Raw genomic sequence first — 18,514 nt, forward strand, 5'->3', positions numbered from 1 at the left:
TTACGTAAAAGAAGACACAACAGTGTCTAAATAATACAAACCCTAAGACTTTAAAATATTTTTGATTGTTTTCAAACAGTAAACACACTCTCATGGTGACATAATTAGAGCGGTTATAATTATCATCTGACGTGGATCATACAAAAGTTTTATAGGGTTAGGTGTTGGGCTTTATGCTTATGATTACATCTGAGTTGTATGTTTGTACAATTTTGCTGTTTTACACAAATTTAGATTTTTTATGGGTTCTTTGTCAATTTCTTTGTCTTCCTTCGTCTTCCTTAATTCACATTCAGTTCATTCTAAAGTGCATTAACTGCATAAATGCACCATCTAACATGAACAAATTAATTAATTAAATATGACACTTAATCTTCAAAACCACTAAGTGAATTTGCACTAAGAATCATGTGATGGACTGAGCCGACCAGCTGATTTTTTCCAAAGCCATCAGCCTGACGTGAGCACTTCTAATATCCGTGGTATGTTTGGCAAAAGTGCTGCTTAGCCTTTTTAGCATGGTAGACCCTCCATGCCCCATCACCCCTCCTCCAACCTATACCCTACTTGAAAGCTATGTATGGGGCGGGAAGTGTAAATGGATATGGGAGGAGAAGGGGGGCACGACCCACAGCTGCCACCTCATCTAAGATGCCTGGGATCTAAATTGAAACCTTTCTTACACTAAACAGGGCATAAGAGACTGGGGCCAGCCAATTGGAATTCAGCGAGCTCTAAAATGGGCCAGCCAATAGCTGCAGGGGTTGGAGGTATATAAACCCAAATCAGACTCTTCTTGCTTGGGTGACCCCTATTTCGGCTTTGGTGAACAGGATCTGATCCCAAGGACTGTTACCACTTTTATTGTCTTGTGTGCAGGTAAAGACAACATTCTTGAATAACCATTATACACTGTGAGGAGAAAAGAGAGAATGTTTAAGAAAATATGTCTTAAAAAAATATAATAATAATAATAATTCAAAATTGCATAAGATAAAATAATTTTGAAAAAATGCAAGATCAATTCTAGTGGAACACTCCCTAAAATAGTAAAAAAAAAAATTAAAAATTCGAAATTAAAAAATAGAAGTTGTTCATGGGGCGGCATAAATTCTCCTATTTCATAGTCGGATGCTTTTTAATTAAAATGTATTTACTGTAATGATACACACCAACATGACAACAAATGCATGTTCTTTTCAGAACAGAAGTACTGTTTTTTGAGTGTTTTTAAGTTTAATATGGAATATTGATATATTTTTAATTCTATGCATGTTCAAATATTTGGGGTGAGGGACTGGTTTGGTTGACCTGTGCTGAGATGTGGGAGCAGATGTCAAACGTGTGATATGCAGCTGCTCTGAGAGCATAATCGGATACAGCCATAAAAACCTGGGACGTGCTTCTGTTTCTCCTACTGACACTTATGGGACAGGTTCCCCTCTGCTGGCTATTTTTAAAATGAGATCCCGTGGTAAACATGCGAGAAGCTTCTGATAGAGCAGAAATGATTTCTAATGACTCACAGTTCATACCACCAGAAGTTGCTACTACTGTTTGGTGGTAAATGATAAAATAAAACAATCAAGACGTGATTAACATGCGAGTCTGAGGAAACTCTCACAGGTCAGACTGTGTAGGAATACTTTAAAAACATATAAACGTTAAGTGACTATATAGGCATTGTAGGAAGATTTGAGATTATGTGAAAGTAAATGGGAGGGAGTGGAGACCTTAGTAAAAATAGATCAGTCTACATTTAGACTCGTGTCTCTCCCATTCCTGGACCAATCAGACATATCGTATAACAAGTGAGGACCTCAAGTGGAGGTTGCTAGGATACCAGACAATCTGTTTTAATGTGTGCAGCTGTGTTTCGCAGGTTATAATTCATCACAATCCACTGGAAGCTGATGTTTAAGCAGTTGTGCTTCTGTACTGAATAGAGTTTCACTGATTTCAGTCAGCATGCTGTAAAACATTTGGAAGCCATCTAGATATAAATTTTTAATATAAGCATGATGCTATAGTGTCTGCAGCTGTCAGTGAGACAATCATGCTGCAAGCTTTTGCACACTTGGTTGAGAAATCTCTTTTCAGTCCTAACTGACTAAACAGAATTAGTCAAATTAATGTCTTTAATCAGACAGTTGAGACACATATATAAATGATTATTTAAAGAATCGAATGCAAATATTCATTCTCACGTACTCTTTGTCTAATCCTCAGTGTTAGAAACGCAATCATGCCTTTCGGAAACACCCACAACAACTTCAAGCTGAACTTCTCAGCTGACGAGGAGTTTCCAGACCTTACCCTGCACAACAACCACATGGCCAAGGTCCTGACTAAGGAAATGTATGCCAAGCTTAGGGACAAGCAGACCCCCACTGGATTCACCCTGGATGATGTCATCCAGACCGGTGTTGACAACCCAGGTGAGTGTAGATGTTGGTGTCACATCCTTACCTCGATCAGAGAGAATGCTTCCTTTATATACTGATGAGATGCCAATTTTCTCCAGGTCACCCCTTCATCATGACTGTCGGCTGTGTTGCTGGTGATGAGGAGTCCTATGATGTGTTCAAGGATCTCTTCGACCCCGTCATCTCCGACCGCCACGGTGGATACAAGGCAACTGACAAGCACAAGACTGACCTGAACTTCGAGAACCTGAAGGTACTTTATGAAGCGTTAGAAATCAATATACACTGGGCTATAGATGGTCTTAATTAGTCCTTGACATTTGAAATGTATATGGGTATGCTTCATTTGCAGAATCTATTGGTTAACAATATTTGGGAATGTTCTGAAATGAATTAAATCTCTACTTACAGGGTGGAGATGACCTGGACCCCAACTACGTTCTGAGCAGCCGTGTGCGTACCGGCCGCAGCATCAAGGGGTACGCCCTGCCCCCCCACAACAGCCGTGGAGAGCGCAGAGCTGTGGAGAAGCTGTCTGTTGAAGGTGTGACAACATTACAGTACATGTGTGCACACATCAGTGTTATTTATTATACTGTTTCAGTATTTATTGATATTGCAAATACACTTTTATTTTTATATTCACAGTTTTCATTTAAAAATGTGCTTCTGTTATTTTGATTAGCTTTTTTTTTTTTTGTTTTTTAGTCATTTTAGTATTTCACTAAACTTTATTTTATAACACTGGCACACGTTACATACCTATCAGTCAGGGTTGCCAGGTTTTCACAATAAAACCTGCCCAATTGCTACTTAAAACTAGCCCAAAACCAGCCCAATCACGTTTCGGTGGGGGGTCCCTCAGTAAAAATTTTGTTCCGGGGGGTAAAATACACATTTTAGATGGGTTCCCCTGGTAAAATTCGCATTCCAAGGGCTTAATATCATGTTATTGGGATCACTTCAACCTGTGGCAACAGTACAAGTACAAACCATGCAGACCCCACAAACCTCAACAATAGTCAATAAGGGGGTATAACTGAAAAGTTCCTTTCAGTATTTGCAACGCCTCCGGGCAGCTCATCCAAGACCAAGTCCTATCTAACCCTGCTGCAAAAAACAGCTAAAACCAGCATAAGCTGGTTGGCTGGTTTAAGCTGGAAGTAGCTGGTTTTAGTTGGTCTCCCAGCCTGGCTAGGCTGGTCAAGCTGGTTTTAGCTGGTTGTTCCAGCTGGTCTTCCAACCTGACCAGTTAAGGAAGTGGCCAAAACCCCTATAAAACCAGCCTGCTGACCAGCTATGACCAGCTAAGACCAGCTTTAGCAGGGAAATTAATAGGGGAATCTTGAAATCTCAAAAACTCAAAATTACAATTAAATTCAAATCAGCAACAAAATCTAAAATGAACTGTCCCATGAATATTGTTCCTTATGCTCAAATGGTGTTAAAAAAGCTTATTTTTCAGCTTAAACAGTCAATGCACATGTGCATCCATGAGTGCGAGTCTTAGTTTTCAATGGGAATCAGGGTTGCCAGGTTTTCACAACAAAACCAGTCCAATTGCTACTCAAAACTAGCCCAATCGCATTTTGATGGGGGGTCCCCCAGTAAAAAAAACTGCGTGCCAGGGGGTAAAATACACGTTTTATTGGCTAGCTTCCCCTGGTAAAATTCACATTCCAAGGGCTAAATATCAAGTTATTTGGGTCGCTTCAACCCACGGACATGATAAAGTAGCCCAATTCCATGGGAAAATCATGGACTTGGCAACACTGATGGGAACTGGAGCTTCTAACAGCAGCTGCATTGACGCAAAGACTTTACCAATCAGTGATTGGCTGTTTTATTCAGAAGGCGGGACCATTCCGCCATATTGAGCGTTGCAGTTTCACCCATTTATAAATAATAGGAGTAAACCGTCTTTGTATATCTACAGTCTTTGGTATAGCATAATAATTCTAGAATATCATAACAGCATAAGAATTAGTGTAAATTTAAGCACTCCTTCTTTTTCTAGCTCTGAACAGCTTGGACGGAGAGTTCAAGGGCAAGTACTACCCCCTGAAGTCCATGACTGATGCTGAGCAGGAGCAGCTGATCACTGACCACTTCCTGTTTGACAAACCCGTCTCCCCCCTGCTGCTGGCTGCTGGTATGGCCCGCGACTGGCCCGATGCCAGAGGCATTTGGTGAGTCGAATCATAATTATCAATTGCTGTCTCATTTCAAAGGTTGCACCCTTCGTGGGTCACATTTGTCAGCCACATACGCCATCAAGGTTGTCTCATTTTAGAGAAGTAACCATTATAAAATTGACTGTTATCGCTTGTGAAGACTTAATGACTGTAATTTCTTTCTTAGACTGGAATGTAATGGTAACTTTCTGAAACGTTTTTAAGTTAATATTGAGTAACTCACATTTTAGAGACAATATTGCCAGTTACTTAAGTAAAGAAACCACATATTCTGTCACCGAGCAGCACACAGTATGAATCAGTGTTTCTGAATGAATCATTTAAGTAAATCATGAAGTCACCTTCTGGTGTTACCTGCAAAAAGTGCAAACAAAGAGAAACTGATTGTGATACAGTGAAAAGTTTCAGTGTGATTGAACCTATAGAACAGTTTGAACATAAGCGTTATATAAATTAAGTTTTGACTTGTAAATGCGTTGTGGTGCAGTGGTTTAAGTGGGGCTTATTCTTTAATTACAGGCACAATGAGAACAAGACCTTCCTGGTCTGGGTGAATGAGGAGGATCACCTGCGTGTCATTTCCATGCAGCAGGGTGGCAACATGAAGGAAGTGTTCAGGCGCTTCTGCGTTGGTCTCCAGAGGGTATGGAGAACCTGCACACATAAACACACATACGAAAACCTTTGTTGTTGCCCGCAGAAGGTGAGCATGTGTATGTTCTGCTTGGACAGATCGAGGAGATTTTCAAGAAGCACAACCATGGATTCATGTGGAACGAGCATCTTGGTTTCGTTCTGACCTGCCCCTCCAACCTGGGCACAGGCCTGCGTGGTGGTGTCCACGTCAAGCTGCCCAAGCTGAGCACACATGCCAAGTTTGAGGAGATCCTGACCAGACTGCGCCTGCAGAAGCGTGGCACAGGTATCCAAACACTGCTTGAACATATACACAGTATATATGTAATTAACATCTGCTCCATTTACTGACCTCCATCCTCATTTGTTTTCTCAGGTGGTGTGGACACCGCTTCCGTTGGTGGAGTGTTTGACATTTCCAACGCTGACCGTATCGGCTCTTCAGAGGTTGAGCAAGTGCAGTGCGTGGTTGATGGCGTCAAGCTGATGATCGAGATGGAGAAGAAGCTGGAGAAGGGCGAGTCCATCGACAGCATGATCCCTGCCCAGAAGTAAAGCGGGAGCCCTTCCATTTTTTTTTCTCGTCTTTGTCTTTTTTTTACAGTCCATCGTGCAATCTGACATCAATGCAGAGGAAACTGCTGCTCAAAAAGACAGTCTCGCCTTTGCATCTGTCTTGCTTTCCTTTTTTCCCTTCTTCTTTATTTTCCATGTCATTTCGCCATCACTTTTTTCCACTTTGTTTCCTGTTTAGTTGGTAACATCTTGGGATCAGATTCCCGGCGCAGGTGTGAGTGCCTGTCGTCGAGGCTTCACCTTAATTTCAGCCTTGGTTGTAAAAAGTGAATCAATCAAGTTCAATAAAAATACCCCATAAAACATAAACATGTCTTCTATTTTATCAAATTTGTGAGTCAATACATATATATATATATATATATATATATATACACACACACACACACAAACACACACACATATATAAAAACTGTTACATTTGTAATGAGTTCATATGTTCAAAGTTTAAATGAAACAGTTTAGATAAGTAAGGGATAATGCATTTTAAAGCACAATGTTGAGGCCAAGAACCACCCGAGGTGAAGCGTTTATCCACTTTATTTTTTTTAACGTGGAACTAAGTCTATGGACAAAACTTCCGGTTTATTAGCCGCTATGGGGAAATAACGAGAAGAATAACAACATGCAGTAAATGGTAGAACTGTTTGCACCACAAACAAGTGTGTTCATAATTAATATAATACATTAAAATAATATGGTAAGACACACCAATTTGCAATAAGCAAGCAGCAAAACGAGCTGTTTTGTACTGCTAAAAATAACTGGATGTGGATGAGACCAGAAGCCAGACCCATAAAATTTATAAATCGCTGCATGCGCTCTTATGGAGAAAAAAAGGTGGATACCACGGTAATTTGCCAGCACTGAAAAGTTAAAGCTGTTAATGATGTTTGGAGCGCAATACTTAAACAGAAGAGTAAAACTTATGGTTATTTTCATCAATTAAGGCTGTTAGCTCTAGCATTCTGCCTGCTATAAATCAGACAGAGATGAAAGTGTGGTAAGATGACATTTATTTGAATTAATTAATTATAACATTTATTTGCATTAATCATCGATCGATTGAGAGAGAGAGGTAAAAGTTGCATGTGTGAATTACCTGTGCTTTGGTTACTCAAAAAACAGCAATTTGACCTCCTCATTGCCGAGGAATATAATGTAGTGATGCAGTATCTAAGTTATTTTATTATTAAAAGCCACTTGGTAGCGTTGAACTGAATGTCATGACTGTTTTTGAGCATGCAGAGCACAATCAGTGTGTGCGTGCGTGTTTGTGTGCATAAATAAAAGCAGTGCATTAATAGAGTGTTTTCATGACTCGTCATCAATTGGCTATATTGGTGGCACTGAACGTAAACAATGCCACTGAACCAAATGAAAACACATATTTTGCTGATTATTGCTGCTGAAAATGGTCAATTATAGTCATGTTTTGGCTGTACTAATCGGTCAGATCAGGAAGTATCTTTATCTCATACATATCTTTACCACCTATTGACTTTTGTTAGTTTATGTTTAGTTTGTTATGTTTCTTGATGAAAACGTTTCAGGAATTTTCTCCATATGGTGGACTTCAATGGTGCCCTCAAGTTTGAACTTCCAAAATGCAGTTTTAATGCAGCTTCAAATGCCTCTAAACGATCCCACCCAAGGAAGAAAGGTCTTATCAAGAGAAATGATTTTCGAAACAAATTGACAATTTATATACTTTTTAACCTCAAACGCTCATCTTGTCTAGCTCTGCATTTTCTGGTTCAAGACAGTTAGGGTATGTTGAAAAACTCCCATCTCATTTTCTTCCACAATTTCAAAATCGTCCTATATCGCTGCAGAAAAATCACCCAGTATTTACAAAATCAACATGCAAAGAAGATCAAACGACGCTGTTTTACCTTTTTACAAAAATGTAGGATGATTTTAAAGTTGAAGAAGAAAATGAGATGGAATTTTTTTGACAAGATAAGCATTTGAGGTTAAATTGTATATAAGTTGTATTTTCGTTTCACTAGACAAGAGCCTTTTGAAGCTGTATTTAAACTGCATTTTGGAGGTTCAAACTTGGGGGCACCACTGAGGTCCACTATATAAAGATAATTCCTGAAATGTTTTCCTCAAGAAACATAATTTTTTTACGACTGAAGAAAGAAAAACATGAACATCTTGGATGACAAGTCGGTGAGTACATTATCTGCCAGTCAATCAGAATGGAGTATTCAGACAGACCATGGTATAATTTATTGTCATTTAACATATATTATGATAAAAAAAAAAATATGTATATATATAAATGATGTTTTATCTTTTCCAACCAGTCAATAAATAAAGGTACCCATAAAAGCTATATATAGCTAGAATTTTGTACACCACAAGATTCCCATTCATCTGGATGAAAATGATGCAATAATTGAGCACAAACAAAGATGCCAACATCAGTGAAGTTTATTTCTCTCAAGATCTTTTGTTTCCATTTTAATATTTGGCCAGAGGTGCAAAGACCTCTGGGGGGAAAAAAAGACTTTCTGCAAACAGCATCAAGGTTTGAATCTCTCTGTCTCTCTCTTTGCTCTCTCTCATATATATAGTTTGTCCACCTGACTTCTCTCGTCATATTGCATATTAGCTAAATGCATCATGAGAAACCCAATGTCATAGCAGACAGTTTACGTCACAGACAGCACAACACTGAACTGGAGGGATTTACCATTCAGATGTGACGCGGCCGACCCACGATTCTCACTAATACTCTCTTTTTTTAATGCCATGGACATTAAAAATCTCATTCATACCGACACACTTTCACTCCAGGTCAAGTATGGCTGCCAGAGCAAAAGTCTGCCCTAATCCTCTCACACAAACATTTTCTTACCAGCAGAGAGAGGGAGGCAGGGCAACAGAGTAGCGCAATACACAGACGCACACATTCACACATACATGCACACGCATACACGCTCTCTCTCCCTCGAATTCTTTCGCCCGTTCTGTTATTTCACATTTGTCTTCTATCTTTCTCCATCCTTGCTCTGAATCATGCAGGATTGCAGGTTAGTGTTTCACTTCAGCACACATAGAAACGTCTGGAGAGCTAGCAGAGGGTCTCTGCTCTAGCTATGATTTAACCTGGAGTTCTAAGATACTGTATATACTATACTCACAATATTATCATCAGTATCATAATCTTTATATACAGCCAGAGTCTGACTGATATAAACCACGTATTTTTTTTTTCTCCCAAGATAATTATTCTAGAAAATAAATTAAGTACCTGTGCAAATATACACAAATCGAAGTGTTCACATTTAAGACATTGGCGCCTTCCGGTGGCCAAACATGGGTACAAACCCACAGAGCCATAGGATGCAGCTGATTCAAGTCAACATGAGTGCACAGAGGTCTTAATGGACATCGAACAGATACAGATCTCAGCAGTCCAAACCAGATAGAGCCGGTCCGATGCTGAGACCGGGTCAGACTGGTCCAGGACGTCTAGTCCTTACCCTGTTCAGTTTCAAACAGGAAGCTTCTCCACAACAGGAGTCCAGTCACAGAGCAGACAGAACAATGACACAAGGATTTCCAGTGATTCGGCAATCGGACGAGGAGAAACTGGGTGTCTTTGCGAAAGTGTGGCACAAAGGCAGAGTGAACGAGACAACAAAAAAGAGGATGGATGAAGAGATGGCAGACTTGCAACGTGGTCTGGGGGCTCACCGCGTGGCTAGAGGTCAAAGGTGACGTGCCACAGTGATTGCTGTGGAGTCAGTCATCACAACTAAACTTTCAGTCATCTCGAAGCTTTTGACATACTTGCCGCAGACAATCAAAATCAAGAACCAAGCTTGTTTTCTGTACCATAATCCAACATGGAGAGACTGGAATATAATTCATTAATATCTACGACATATTTCACAACACAATGACTCCCCGATTAAAACTTAACAGATCAACCATATTAAACCAACCTGTTTATCCGAACTGAACTAGCAAGAAGTGTCCTATACACCTTCCTGACTAAAAAAACTCCTCGTACCTGCTCAGTATCTCACTGTCTACAGGCTGGCAGCACCAACAGGGCCAAAGCATGGCTTTACACTAAGGTAGAAACAACTTCTAAACGTGACAGTAACATCTATTGCTATTGCACAATTTTCACCACTCACAGGTACATTTTGATCCACTCGGTTGTGAATCGCTGCTCATTTTATGCTTGCCAAATTGACACCTATTGCAAAGTTAGGCCTTGTTATACAACAAATGACCAGAACTGGTTTGGTCAAAAAGCAAGCCAAGACTTGAAAAAGCTACAAACAAACCTATATCTACTCCTGAAAAATAATCTTAAGCAGCGTATGTCTTTTATTCAGGTGTCAAACCTGCACATGAAACCCATGTTAAGTCAATAATAATCTGTTAAGGAGACAAACTAAAAACCATCATGAGCTACAGCAAAAACATGGCCAGTCCATGACACAACGTCTGGTCCAATCTTAAACTGCATCTCTGTTTATGTTACACTGCATTGTTAAGACTTTGCAATGGAAAGTGAGTCATATATAATGCCATATTATCACAAGACTGCAAGTGCAACTGACTTTGAATCAAAAGACAACTCTTTTCAAAGCCCTGTTGGTGCATTTGCCCCTAAAATATATTCTAGCAGCAAAAGAACTGAACTTCTTCCTGCATTCCTGCATGAAAACATCCTGCATTTAGATATCTGGGGCTTTTGAAGTAAAATCTGATTAGTTAAGAGACTTTTTAAACACCAATATAGTGATAAATCTGAATGAAAAACACTTTTCTATTCATTTGTAATACTGGAAATGGAGAATTGTTATTTATTATTTGTAATTAAATAATTTTCCAATTATCCAAATTATTCAGATATCTACAATGCAGGAAATGTGTCTTTAATAACACCGAACACTAAAACCACCTTTGCGGTAACCTCAACTCCACTCTGACCAGGTGAAGGGAGAGTGGACTCTATTTGCAAAGGATCACTGAATAGGAGTCGAAATAAAGGATTAATATCTAGAATCAACCAATCACAGAGCCTGTTCGCGAGGGGTCAGGGAAAGTCATTTGGCATTAAATGTCTCTTCTAAATTAAAATTGGTAGGAAGCAAGTAAACTGGCACTATACATCAGAAAAACATTTTCTAGGGAACAAGCTTTAGCCTGGACGATCTAAAAAAAACAAAGCGTGGATGGTTGGCTTGCAGCCAGATCAAATTTGCGGTCGCCAGCGATGTAGATTTGGGTGGGCACGGTGAAGCTATGATGTTAGGATAAGTTTGCCAACTTCACATTTGTGCATATAGTTCATTGGCAGCTACAGTCCTACATTGTCAATGACTCAGTATTAAGAAATGTAAGACACATTAAATCACAAAAACATAAAAATGATGACCCGTTTAAAATGTCAAGACTTGTCGAAAACATACAAAAGTGGTTAAAAAAAAGAATGACATCAATTATTGAAGTAAGAATTTCATGACTAGAATGAGAATAAAAATACTAAACTGGATTCAATCCAGATTCAGTGAATGAGGCTGCTCAGAGTGTGTGTGTGTGTGTGTGTGTATCCATGTTAAGAAGCGCTCAGGTTTATGTTGTGCATGGAAGGGGTGTGCTTGTTTTTGTACTTTAGATTTCCATATTGTCAGGGTTGAGTGTCCCGTGCTTTTAAGGTGATTGTTTGTGTTTACGTGTATGTATGTACGTTTCGTTTCGGTGCGTGTTGAGTGTTGACTGGAGGAGGGATCAGATGTTGTTTTAAGTCTATAACACATAAGTGGGTGGGTCAACGTCAGTTCGCTGTAACGACGGATATAGTGAGGGGACGTCTCCGAGTCAAGTCTCCTCCCCCGTCCCCTCAGAGCTCCACCTCTTTAGAGATCTGTGATGCGATGTGCCTGAAGGCGAGGGGGGCCCCCCACAGGCGTGTGTAGCGTACTCCGTTTGCCTCTGCGGGACCCACACTCAGCTGGCACACCTCAGCTTGGAAAGCGACCTTTGACCCTGCCGCCCCATGACTGCAGCAAAGCAGAAACGGGCCAGCGTGCCGGACCTGGCAGCCGCATCCCCTCGCCGCCTCACGCAAGGCCAGTACCACTTCTGCAGGGGCCCGGGGGGGACGGGAGAGACGACCCCTTACATCCCACCCCCCTCCCCCGCTCCAGGGCTCGGACGCTTTCTGATCCCCAGATAAATGGCCACTGGGAAAGAGAGAGAAAGAGAGTATAAAGAGAAATATTATTTGCACACAAAAAGTGTTCTCATTGCTTCATAACATTATGGTTGGAACCTTTAACGTGTCAGTTGCGTCACACTTTATGCAGGGTCAGAAAGCTCTCGTATTTTATCAAAAATATCTTAATTTGTATTCTGAAGATCGAACAAAGAACGAAGAATGAAGGTCTTATGGGTTTGGGACATCATGAGGGTGAGTAAGTAATGACAGAATTTAAATTTTCCGGTTAACTATCTCTTTAAAAGGAAACTGACCTGTAATGTTTAACCAGAACGTCATAACATGATCTTCATGTACACTTGGCAATTGGTTCAGTTGCTTGGACCAAACCAGTGTTAAAAAGCACCACAATGTGAAAAATTCCCTAAGTGGGCCATTCTTGATTTCAGCATGTAGTATCATATGAGGACTCACCCTGTGACCGCAGATCTGCTGACTCCCTCAGATTCATTTGTGACCCTGTAAAGAAACACACATTTTCAGATGGTCTGCATTACCCCAATAGTGTCTGATCCATGCAACACAACTCCACCATAACCAACAACAAAAAATGCAATCATACATATCTAAATCTCTCACTCCTGTCCACCAATACAGTCTGCTATTAGGTCAGTATAACTGACCGATGCCTGACCTGGCCGATGTGTAATTGGTCAAACAGAATCAAAACTTGTGCATACTCCTAGATGCATGCAAACCGATAAGAGACAAAAACCTCCATGCACCATCATCCAGCCTTTCCTCAACCTCGCATCCTGTTTACCAGACACACGTTCTGCAAAAGAGACTGCATGCAGACAGGCATGCCATATGCAGAAACAGACAGACGTGCAGCGGCAACAGACAAGCAAACAGCGGCAGACAGAGGAACTTACTAACTGTTTTGGATCCCTGTGGAAGAGTACAACCCGACACTGATTTATTAGAGCCCTGGCGTTTAGAGGGGTCAAGATTGACCCTAGGAGAGAGAGACACAATGAGGAGAAGAGATGCAGAAAGTCAGAGAAGGACTGAGTGATAGTGAGAGCAAACACCGTTGAGAGAAAGAAAAGAAACAGAAATAAGAGCAAAGAAGGAGAGACTAGGAAAGATATACATTTGTATGCTTGGAAAGCTCGAAAGAAAGGCGGTAAGTCAAGGAATGATGAATGTATGGAGCATGATTGCCAAACCAACTTTTAAGCTAGAAGAATTCCCTAGTGTTATCAGACAGGCAGCATTTTTTTTTAAAGGAATCATATTTTTTGATGTAGTAATGTAGTTATGTAATGCGTTACATTATCATCAAGTCTATGCATTTATTTGTTGGAAGAATGTGTCTGTCAAAAGCATACTGACAAATTTAACCACTTAAGTATCGCCTAAATGCAAACCTCTGCCTAAGGTCCTATTCACGTTGACAGCAACTTGGAGTGACAAGATAAAGAAATCCGAAGTAATTCTTTTTTAAAAACAGTGTTGATTTCCATTGACAGTACTGACAGTGACCTGTGGCAAAGTGTTGTGTTTGTCCAATGGCTCGATCATTCTGAGAAAAGTTTACATTTCTGCAAATGAGCATTGATGTGATGTGATGACTACCAATAAGAGTGAAGATGGTGGAGCACATGATCTGTCTCCTGTAAGATACTGTAGTTCAGTATAGCTAAAACAGAAGAAGTTGATTAATGATGCACTGATTTATTTTACATGTAAAGTTAATGTTAAGTTAATAATTACTAACTTATTTTGTCTTCTGGGAAACATGTAAATATCTTCAGTAGCCTCTGAAGGGCAGTACTAAATGAAAAAAAATGATATTTAGGCAAAATAAGAAAAATTTAAACATCTCCATTCTGTTCAAAAGTTTTCACCCCCCGACTCTTAATGGATGTTTTTTTCCTTCTGGAGCATCAGTGAACATTTGAACCTTCTGTAATAGTTGCATATGAGTCCCTCAGTTGTCCTCAGTGTCAAAAGGTGGATCTCAAAATCATACAGTCATTGTTGGAAAGGATTCAAATACACAAAAATCCTGAAAAACCAAAAAATTTGTGGGACTTGAAGGGTTTTTCTAAAGAACAGTGGGCAGTTTAACTATTGTTTAAATGAATTGCCCCTAAGAAGTAAAATTTATGATACCAGTTGTGGTTAGATTTTTTTTTCTTTAATTCCTAATTACGATAGCCTCTTTCTCAGGTGAGGAAGCCAAATATTTCATGGACCAAATAATTTTGGTTGTCAAAATTTCTGTGCATCACTAAAGTTAATGTTACTGTGAGTGATTTCACTCTGTTCTACATAAATTAGGCCATTGAAAGACTATTTCCAGTCAATGAAGTACAGCTATGTCCTTAAATGTGAAAAGATTGAAATCTATGTAACTGCTTGACAGTGGGTGGAGAGAGGGGGGTGGGATCAGCAAAGGACCTCAAGACGGAAAGCGAACTCGGGTCGCCGAGTACAGTTGCGCTATATGCCGGCGTGCGAACCACGAGGCTATCGTAATTAGGAATTAAAGAAAAAAAATGTAACCACAACCGGTATTATAAATTGTACTTCTTAGGGACAATTCATTCAAACATCAGTATTTTCCAGATCATTTGCATTCACATTTAAAAGTAAACAAAGAGTTGATCGGCTCTTTGAACTGTAAAGGTCCGTTCACATTTAAAATTTATCATGCAGGACCAGATGTGACAAAATATGACGAATGATACGAAAATAACAACAATGAAACCAATATCCAAAGCTATTCTGCCAGATAGCAAACAAACCAACCTTAAGTAACTGCGTTCTAAGCAGTCTTTCTTACTGATCATATTATAATGTTGAAGTGTAGTGTTGTTTACAAAACCAGAATAAGCACCTCACACATTGTGCATCTTTTGTTTTGCTTTGTTGTTAAATTATTAAAGCTACACTTACACAGAGGTCATTGCTGAACCAAGAAGCTTGCTATTGATCAGTGCTGCAAATTTGTTCTCCAAACTTGAACTTGATACGAAAACTGCATAAGAAAATTTCTTTGCTGCCGGACACCCTTCAGGCGAATATCTTTATTGAGCTGGTTATGACATGACTTGACATCAAACAATGATAAATGTGACCGCACCTTATGAAAAGACTTCTGTTCCTACTGTTGTTTTATTGAGCATTGTGATGTCTATATCAGCTGGCTCTTTTAACTGTATAGCTGCCATATTGAGCATTACAGTTTTTTTCCAATAATCCTTCATCTTGTTCATATGATCCAACAGCACAAATGTCTGATATTGAGCAATGACCTGCCGATTTCTTGCAAAAATAATCAGTCATTGTTAGAGGAGCTTTAGTATCACTTCTCTCTGGATCAGAGACAGACATTTTTGATGCTTTTCATGTTTTTCTGATTTTTTTTATTGCGTAGCAATACGTCATCAGTTGATGTTTTTATTTACATGATGAGAGTCTCTCCTCTTACCTGCGTGTGAGTTTGGAGGTGAGTTTGCTGAACAGGTTAGAAGTGGCCCGGCTGCGGACGTTGGGCGGCAGGGCTCCAGCGTCATGGCTGAGGGTGGGCGACGTGGGCGGAGGTCCATAGGTGGGCGGGACACGGTCACGGAGCTGACCCCCGTGGAAGGTGCTCCGGATGGTGGATCCACGTGTCAGCCGACAGCGCTCACCTGAGGAAGAGGAGGAGGATGCTCCCGCTCCAACAATACTGAGAGTGGAGGGAGAGGTGGGAGGGAGGCGGTGAGACAGGGAGCTGAGAAGAGATAGAAACAGACTGAGTGAATAAGAGGCAGACAGTGACAGAGTGTATCTGTGTTATGAATGTATCGGTTTGTCACCTGTTGTCTTTGCCGTTCTGCAGCAGCGAGTGTCGGTCAGTGCTGGTACGATCTGTACATACATACGTGTTTCTGCGGGTCATAGTACTTCCTGGGATATTGTTCTACAACAAAGATGGGACACAACATTTCAAAAATGTGAATATCTATCTATCTATCTATCTATCTATCTATCTATCTATCTATCTATCTATCTATCTAAGCCTCTGCCTAAGGCTTTTGCATCTGAACTCTTCATATATATATATATATATATATATATATATACATACATACACACAATTAGGTCCAACTGTCAAAATAATCAAAAACAGATGCAGGAAATTATTAGAATTTTATTTTTAATATTTGATAATTTTAATAATTGTATGTGATACTTTTTCTGGATTCTTTGATGAATAGAAAGTTTAAAATAACTAATTAAAATAAATGTTGAAATATTATGTCTTTACTATTACTTTAGATTAATTTAATGCATCTTTGCTGAATAAAAGTCTCCTTTTTTTTAAATTCGTTTTTATTTAATTAATTAATTGTATTCTGAAGCACAGTATAAAAACTTAAATGTGACATTTGAAAAAGAAGACTTACATATACCTCCAGGTTACTGGTGTTAATCTGGCACCTGGTGCTAATTTCCTTAATTATATGTCAAACCCTATTTAACTGGAAACATTCCTCCAATTTTTACTGAGACTGCAAGATGTTGGGTTGCCCTAAGGTGACTGTAACCCTGTGACAGGAGGTTGTCCAGATGAAGGCCAAAGGGATGACACTTTCAGCCATTGCAAGAGAAGTTAGTCATTCCAAATCAGTGTTTTCTCAAATTTTGCAGGTTTACAATGACACTAATCTATTCAAGTCCCCCAAAAAGGCTGGTCGTCCACATAAGACAAATGCACGAGAAGACAGGATAATGCAAAGACTCTCAATAGGGAATCGGTTCAGTGGGTTAGGATCTGTCTCAGGACGTTTACGAAAAGTCGGACTAAGAGTGCACTCTGTAGACACCAAGCCACTCTTCAGCAGAAATAATCAAAGGGCTAAGCTCACCTTTGCTGAGGAGCATGCTGTGTGGGAGAGGAAAACTGGTCCAAAGTTCACTTTAGTGATGAGAGCAAGTTTAATTTATTTGAGTCTGATGGGAAACATTTTGTTCGGCGTCAAACTGAGGAAAGACTGAAGCCCAAGTGCATAAAGAAGTCAGTGAAAGGTGAAAGAGAAAAGTGTCATGGTTTGGGGGATATTTTCTGCAGCATGTGTTGGGTTTCTTATACAGATTCATGGCTGGGCCAGAGTCCTGATCTAAACCTGATTGAAAATCCTTGGCGACAAAGTTATGGCTAAGAAACCCACTACAGTTACCAAACTATGGAAGAGAATGGAAGAAGAGTGAACCAAGATCAAACCAGCGCAGTCTGAGAAACTAATGATGTCCTGCAGCTGCAGACGTGCTGAAGTCATTTAAAGCAAGGGCCTCTACACTTCCTACTAATTTTTGACATCTGTAACCCTCCAAAAGTTTAGTCGTTATCTTCTTTCGTGCTACAGTGGTTACTGTTCTCTAATTCTGATCACTGTGTTTTCCACAAAATAAAGCTTTGTCAAACATGTCTTTTTATTAATAAATGAGGTAGAGAAACTTCTCTTACAGTGGTGGCGGTCATCTCTTTGCGTCGATCAGGTATTTCAGCCTTATTGGGGTTGTTGGCGGTGCTGACCATTGGACTAGACGGTGGTAGGGTCCGACTGCCCATTACGCTACAGCTGGCCTTCCTCGGCGGCATGCGGCTCTCACGCAGCTCACGGTCTCCGCCGCTGGTCGGGCTACGCTTAGGGTGCATCACAGGCATGCTGGGACCACCTGCATATGAAAAACGTATAAATATTATGATCATTCACAATTGGAAGCACTTTTCTCTTTAGAGTTCAAGATGAAGTGTCTCGTACAGAAGTCACTGTGCCGTCGCTGGCGGTGGTAGGTAGAAGCGCTGCGCTGAGTCTTGCTGTGTGAGGATGAGGAAGATGAAGAAGAAGAGGAGTGTTTGTTGGTTCCGTTGGTAATTGGGCTCGGACGCACCCGCGGCAAAGTCATACTGCCACTAACTCGTGACTCAGCGCCATCCTATGACCAGAACCGAGAAAATGAGTAGAAAATAAACTCCTGAGAATTTTTGTTTGCTGACAAACAAGCAGTATTTTCAAGTCTAAAATTGGTATATAGTAGCACAGTGTGTGTGTGTGTGTGTGTGTACTTGTTTTTGCTACATTGTGGGGACCAAATGTCCCCACAAGGATAGTAAAACCTGAAATTTTTGACATTGTGGGGACAATATCGTTTGGTCAGTATAAAATCTATAGAAGTCTATGGAAAGTCCCCACAATTCACAAAAACTAACATGTGTGTGTGTGTGTGTGTGTGCACGCAAAGTATTACCTCAGTCTTCAGGCCCAACAATAGATATGTAGCTGTAACTTCATTATATTTCTGATTGAGTAAAGAGTCTTTAATCTCTTCTGTAGTAAAACCCATCCCAACCATAATCTCTGGAAAGACAAAGAAATCAAAGAACAGAGAGTAATATTTACAAACACAACCAGTCTCTTCATTCT

The 18,514-nt window shown here is 40.1% G+C and overlaps 2 protein-coding genes across 4 annotated transcripts in view; one reads left to right on the forward strand and one right to left on the reverse strand.

The window, feature by feature from the left end:
• Nucleotides 1–718: 718 nt before the first annotated feature.
• ckma (creatine kinase, muscle a) lies at nucleotides 719–6,142 on the forward strand. The gene is made up of 8 exons (XM_051110487.1): nucleotides 719–879; nucleotides 2,230–2,438; nucleotides 2,525–2,679; nucleotides 2,838–2,970; nucleotides 4,444–4,615; nucleotides 5,141–5,264; nucleotides 5,354–5,543; nucleotides 5,634–6,142. Exons 2-8 carry the CDS (start codon nucleotides 2,246–2,248, stop codon nucleotides 5,810–5,812), a joined length of 1,146 nt encoding a protein of 381 aa, XP_050966444.1. The 5' UTR covers nucleotides 719–879; nucleotides 2,230–2,245; the 3' UTR covers nucleotides 5,813–6,142.
• Nucleotides 6,143–8,259: 2,117 nt separating this feature from the next.
• mark4a (MAP/microtubule affinity-regulating kinase 4a) overlaps nucleotides 8,260–18,514 on the reverse strand; it is a 50,548-nt gene continuing 40,293 nt past the window's right edge. For 2 of the 3 annotated variants that reach the window (XM_051109486.1, XM_051109485.1), the window contains exons 11-17: nucleotides 18,339–18,448; nucleotides 17,852–18,026; nucleotides 17,554–17,765; nucleotides 15,902–16,005; nucleotides 15,532–15,816; nucleotides 12,504–12,548; nucleotides 8,260–12,054 (exon numbers count right to left, since the gene is read on the reverse strand). In XM_051109486.1, the coding sequence (XP_050965443.1) occupies nucleotides 11,712–12,054; nucleotides 12,504–12,548; nucleotides 15,532–15,816; nucleotides 15,902–16,005; nucleotides 17,554–17,765; nucleotides 17,852–18,026; nucleotides 18,339–18,448 (1,274 nt within the window). In that variant the 3' untranslated portion in view covers nucleotides 8,260–11,711. Of the gene's footprint in view, nucleotides 12,055–12,503; nucleotides 12,549–12,964; nucleotides 13,048–15,531; nucleotides 15,817–15,901; nucleotides 16,006–17,553; nucleotides 17,766–17,851; nucleotides 18,027–18,338; nucleotides 18,449–18,514 lie in introns of all 3 variants that reach the window. The other variant, XM_051109487.1, reaches the window with a different exon arrangement.

Source organism: Labeo rohita, chromosome 5 (genome assembly GCF_022985175.1).
Source record: "Labeo rohita strain BAU-BD-2019 chromosome 5, IGBB_LRoh.1.0, whole genome shotgun sequence".
NCBI classification, from domain to species: domain Eukaryota; kingdom Metazoa; phylum Chordata; class Actinopteri; order Cypriniformes; family Cyprinidae; genus Labeo; species Labeo rohita.

What these genes read in the sequence shown, in the direction of transcription:
- ckma (XM_051110487.1), top strand. Translation starts at nt 2,246, where the DNA reads ATGCCTTTCGGAAACACCCACAACAACTTCAAGCTGAACTTCTCAGCT. An exon ending in GACCGGTGTTGACAACCCAG is followed by an intron (nt 2,439 to 2,524) that starts GTGAGTGTAGAT and finishes AATTTTCTCCAG; the next exon opens with GTCACCCCTTCATCATGACT. An exon ending in CCTGCAGAAGCGTGGCACAG is followed by an intron (nt 5,544 to 5,633) that starts GTATCCAAACAC and finishes TTGTTTTCTCAG; the next exon opens with GTGGTGTGGACACCGCTTCC.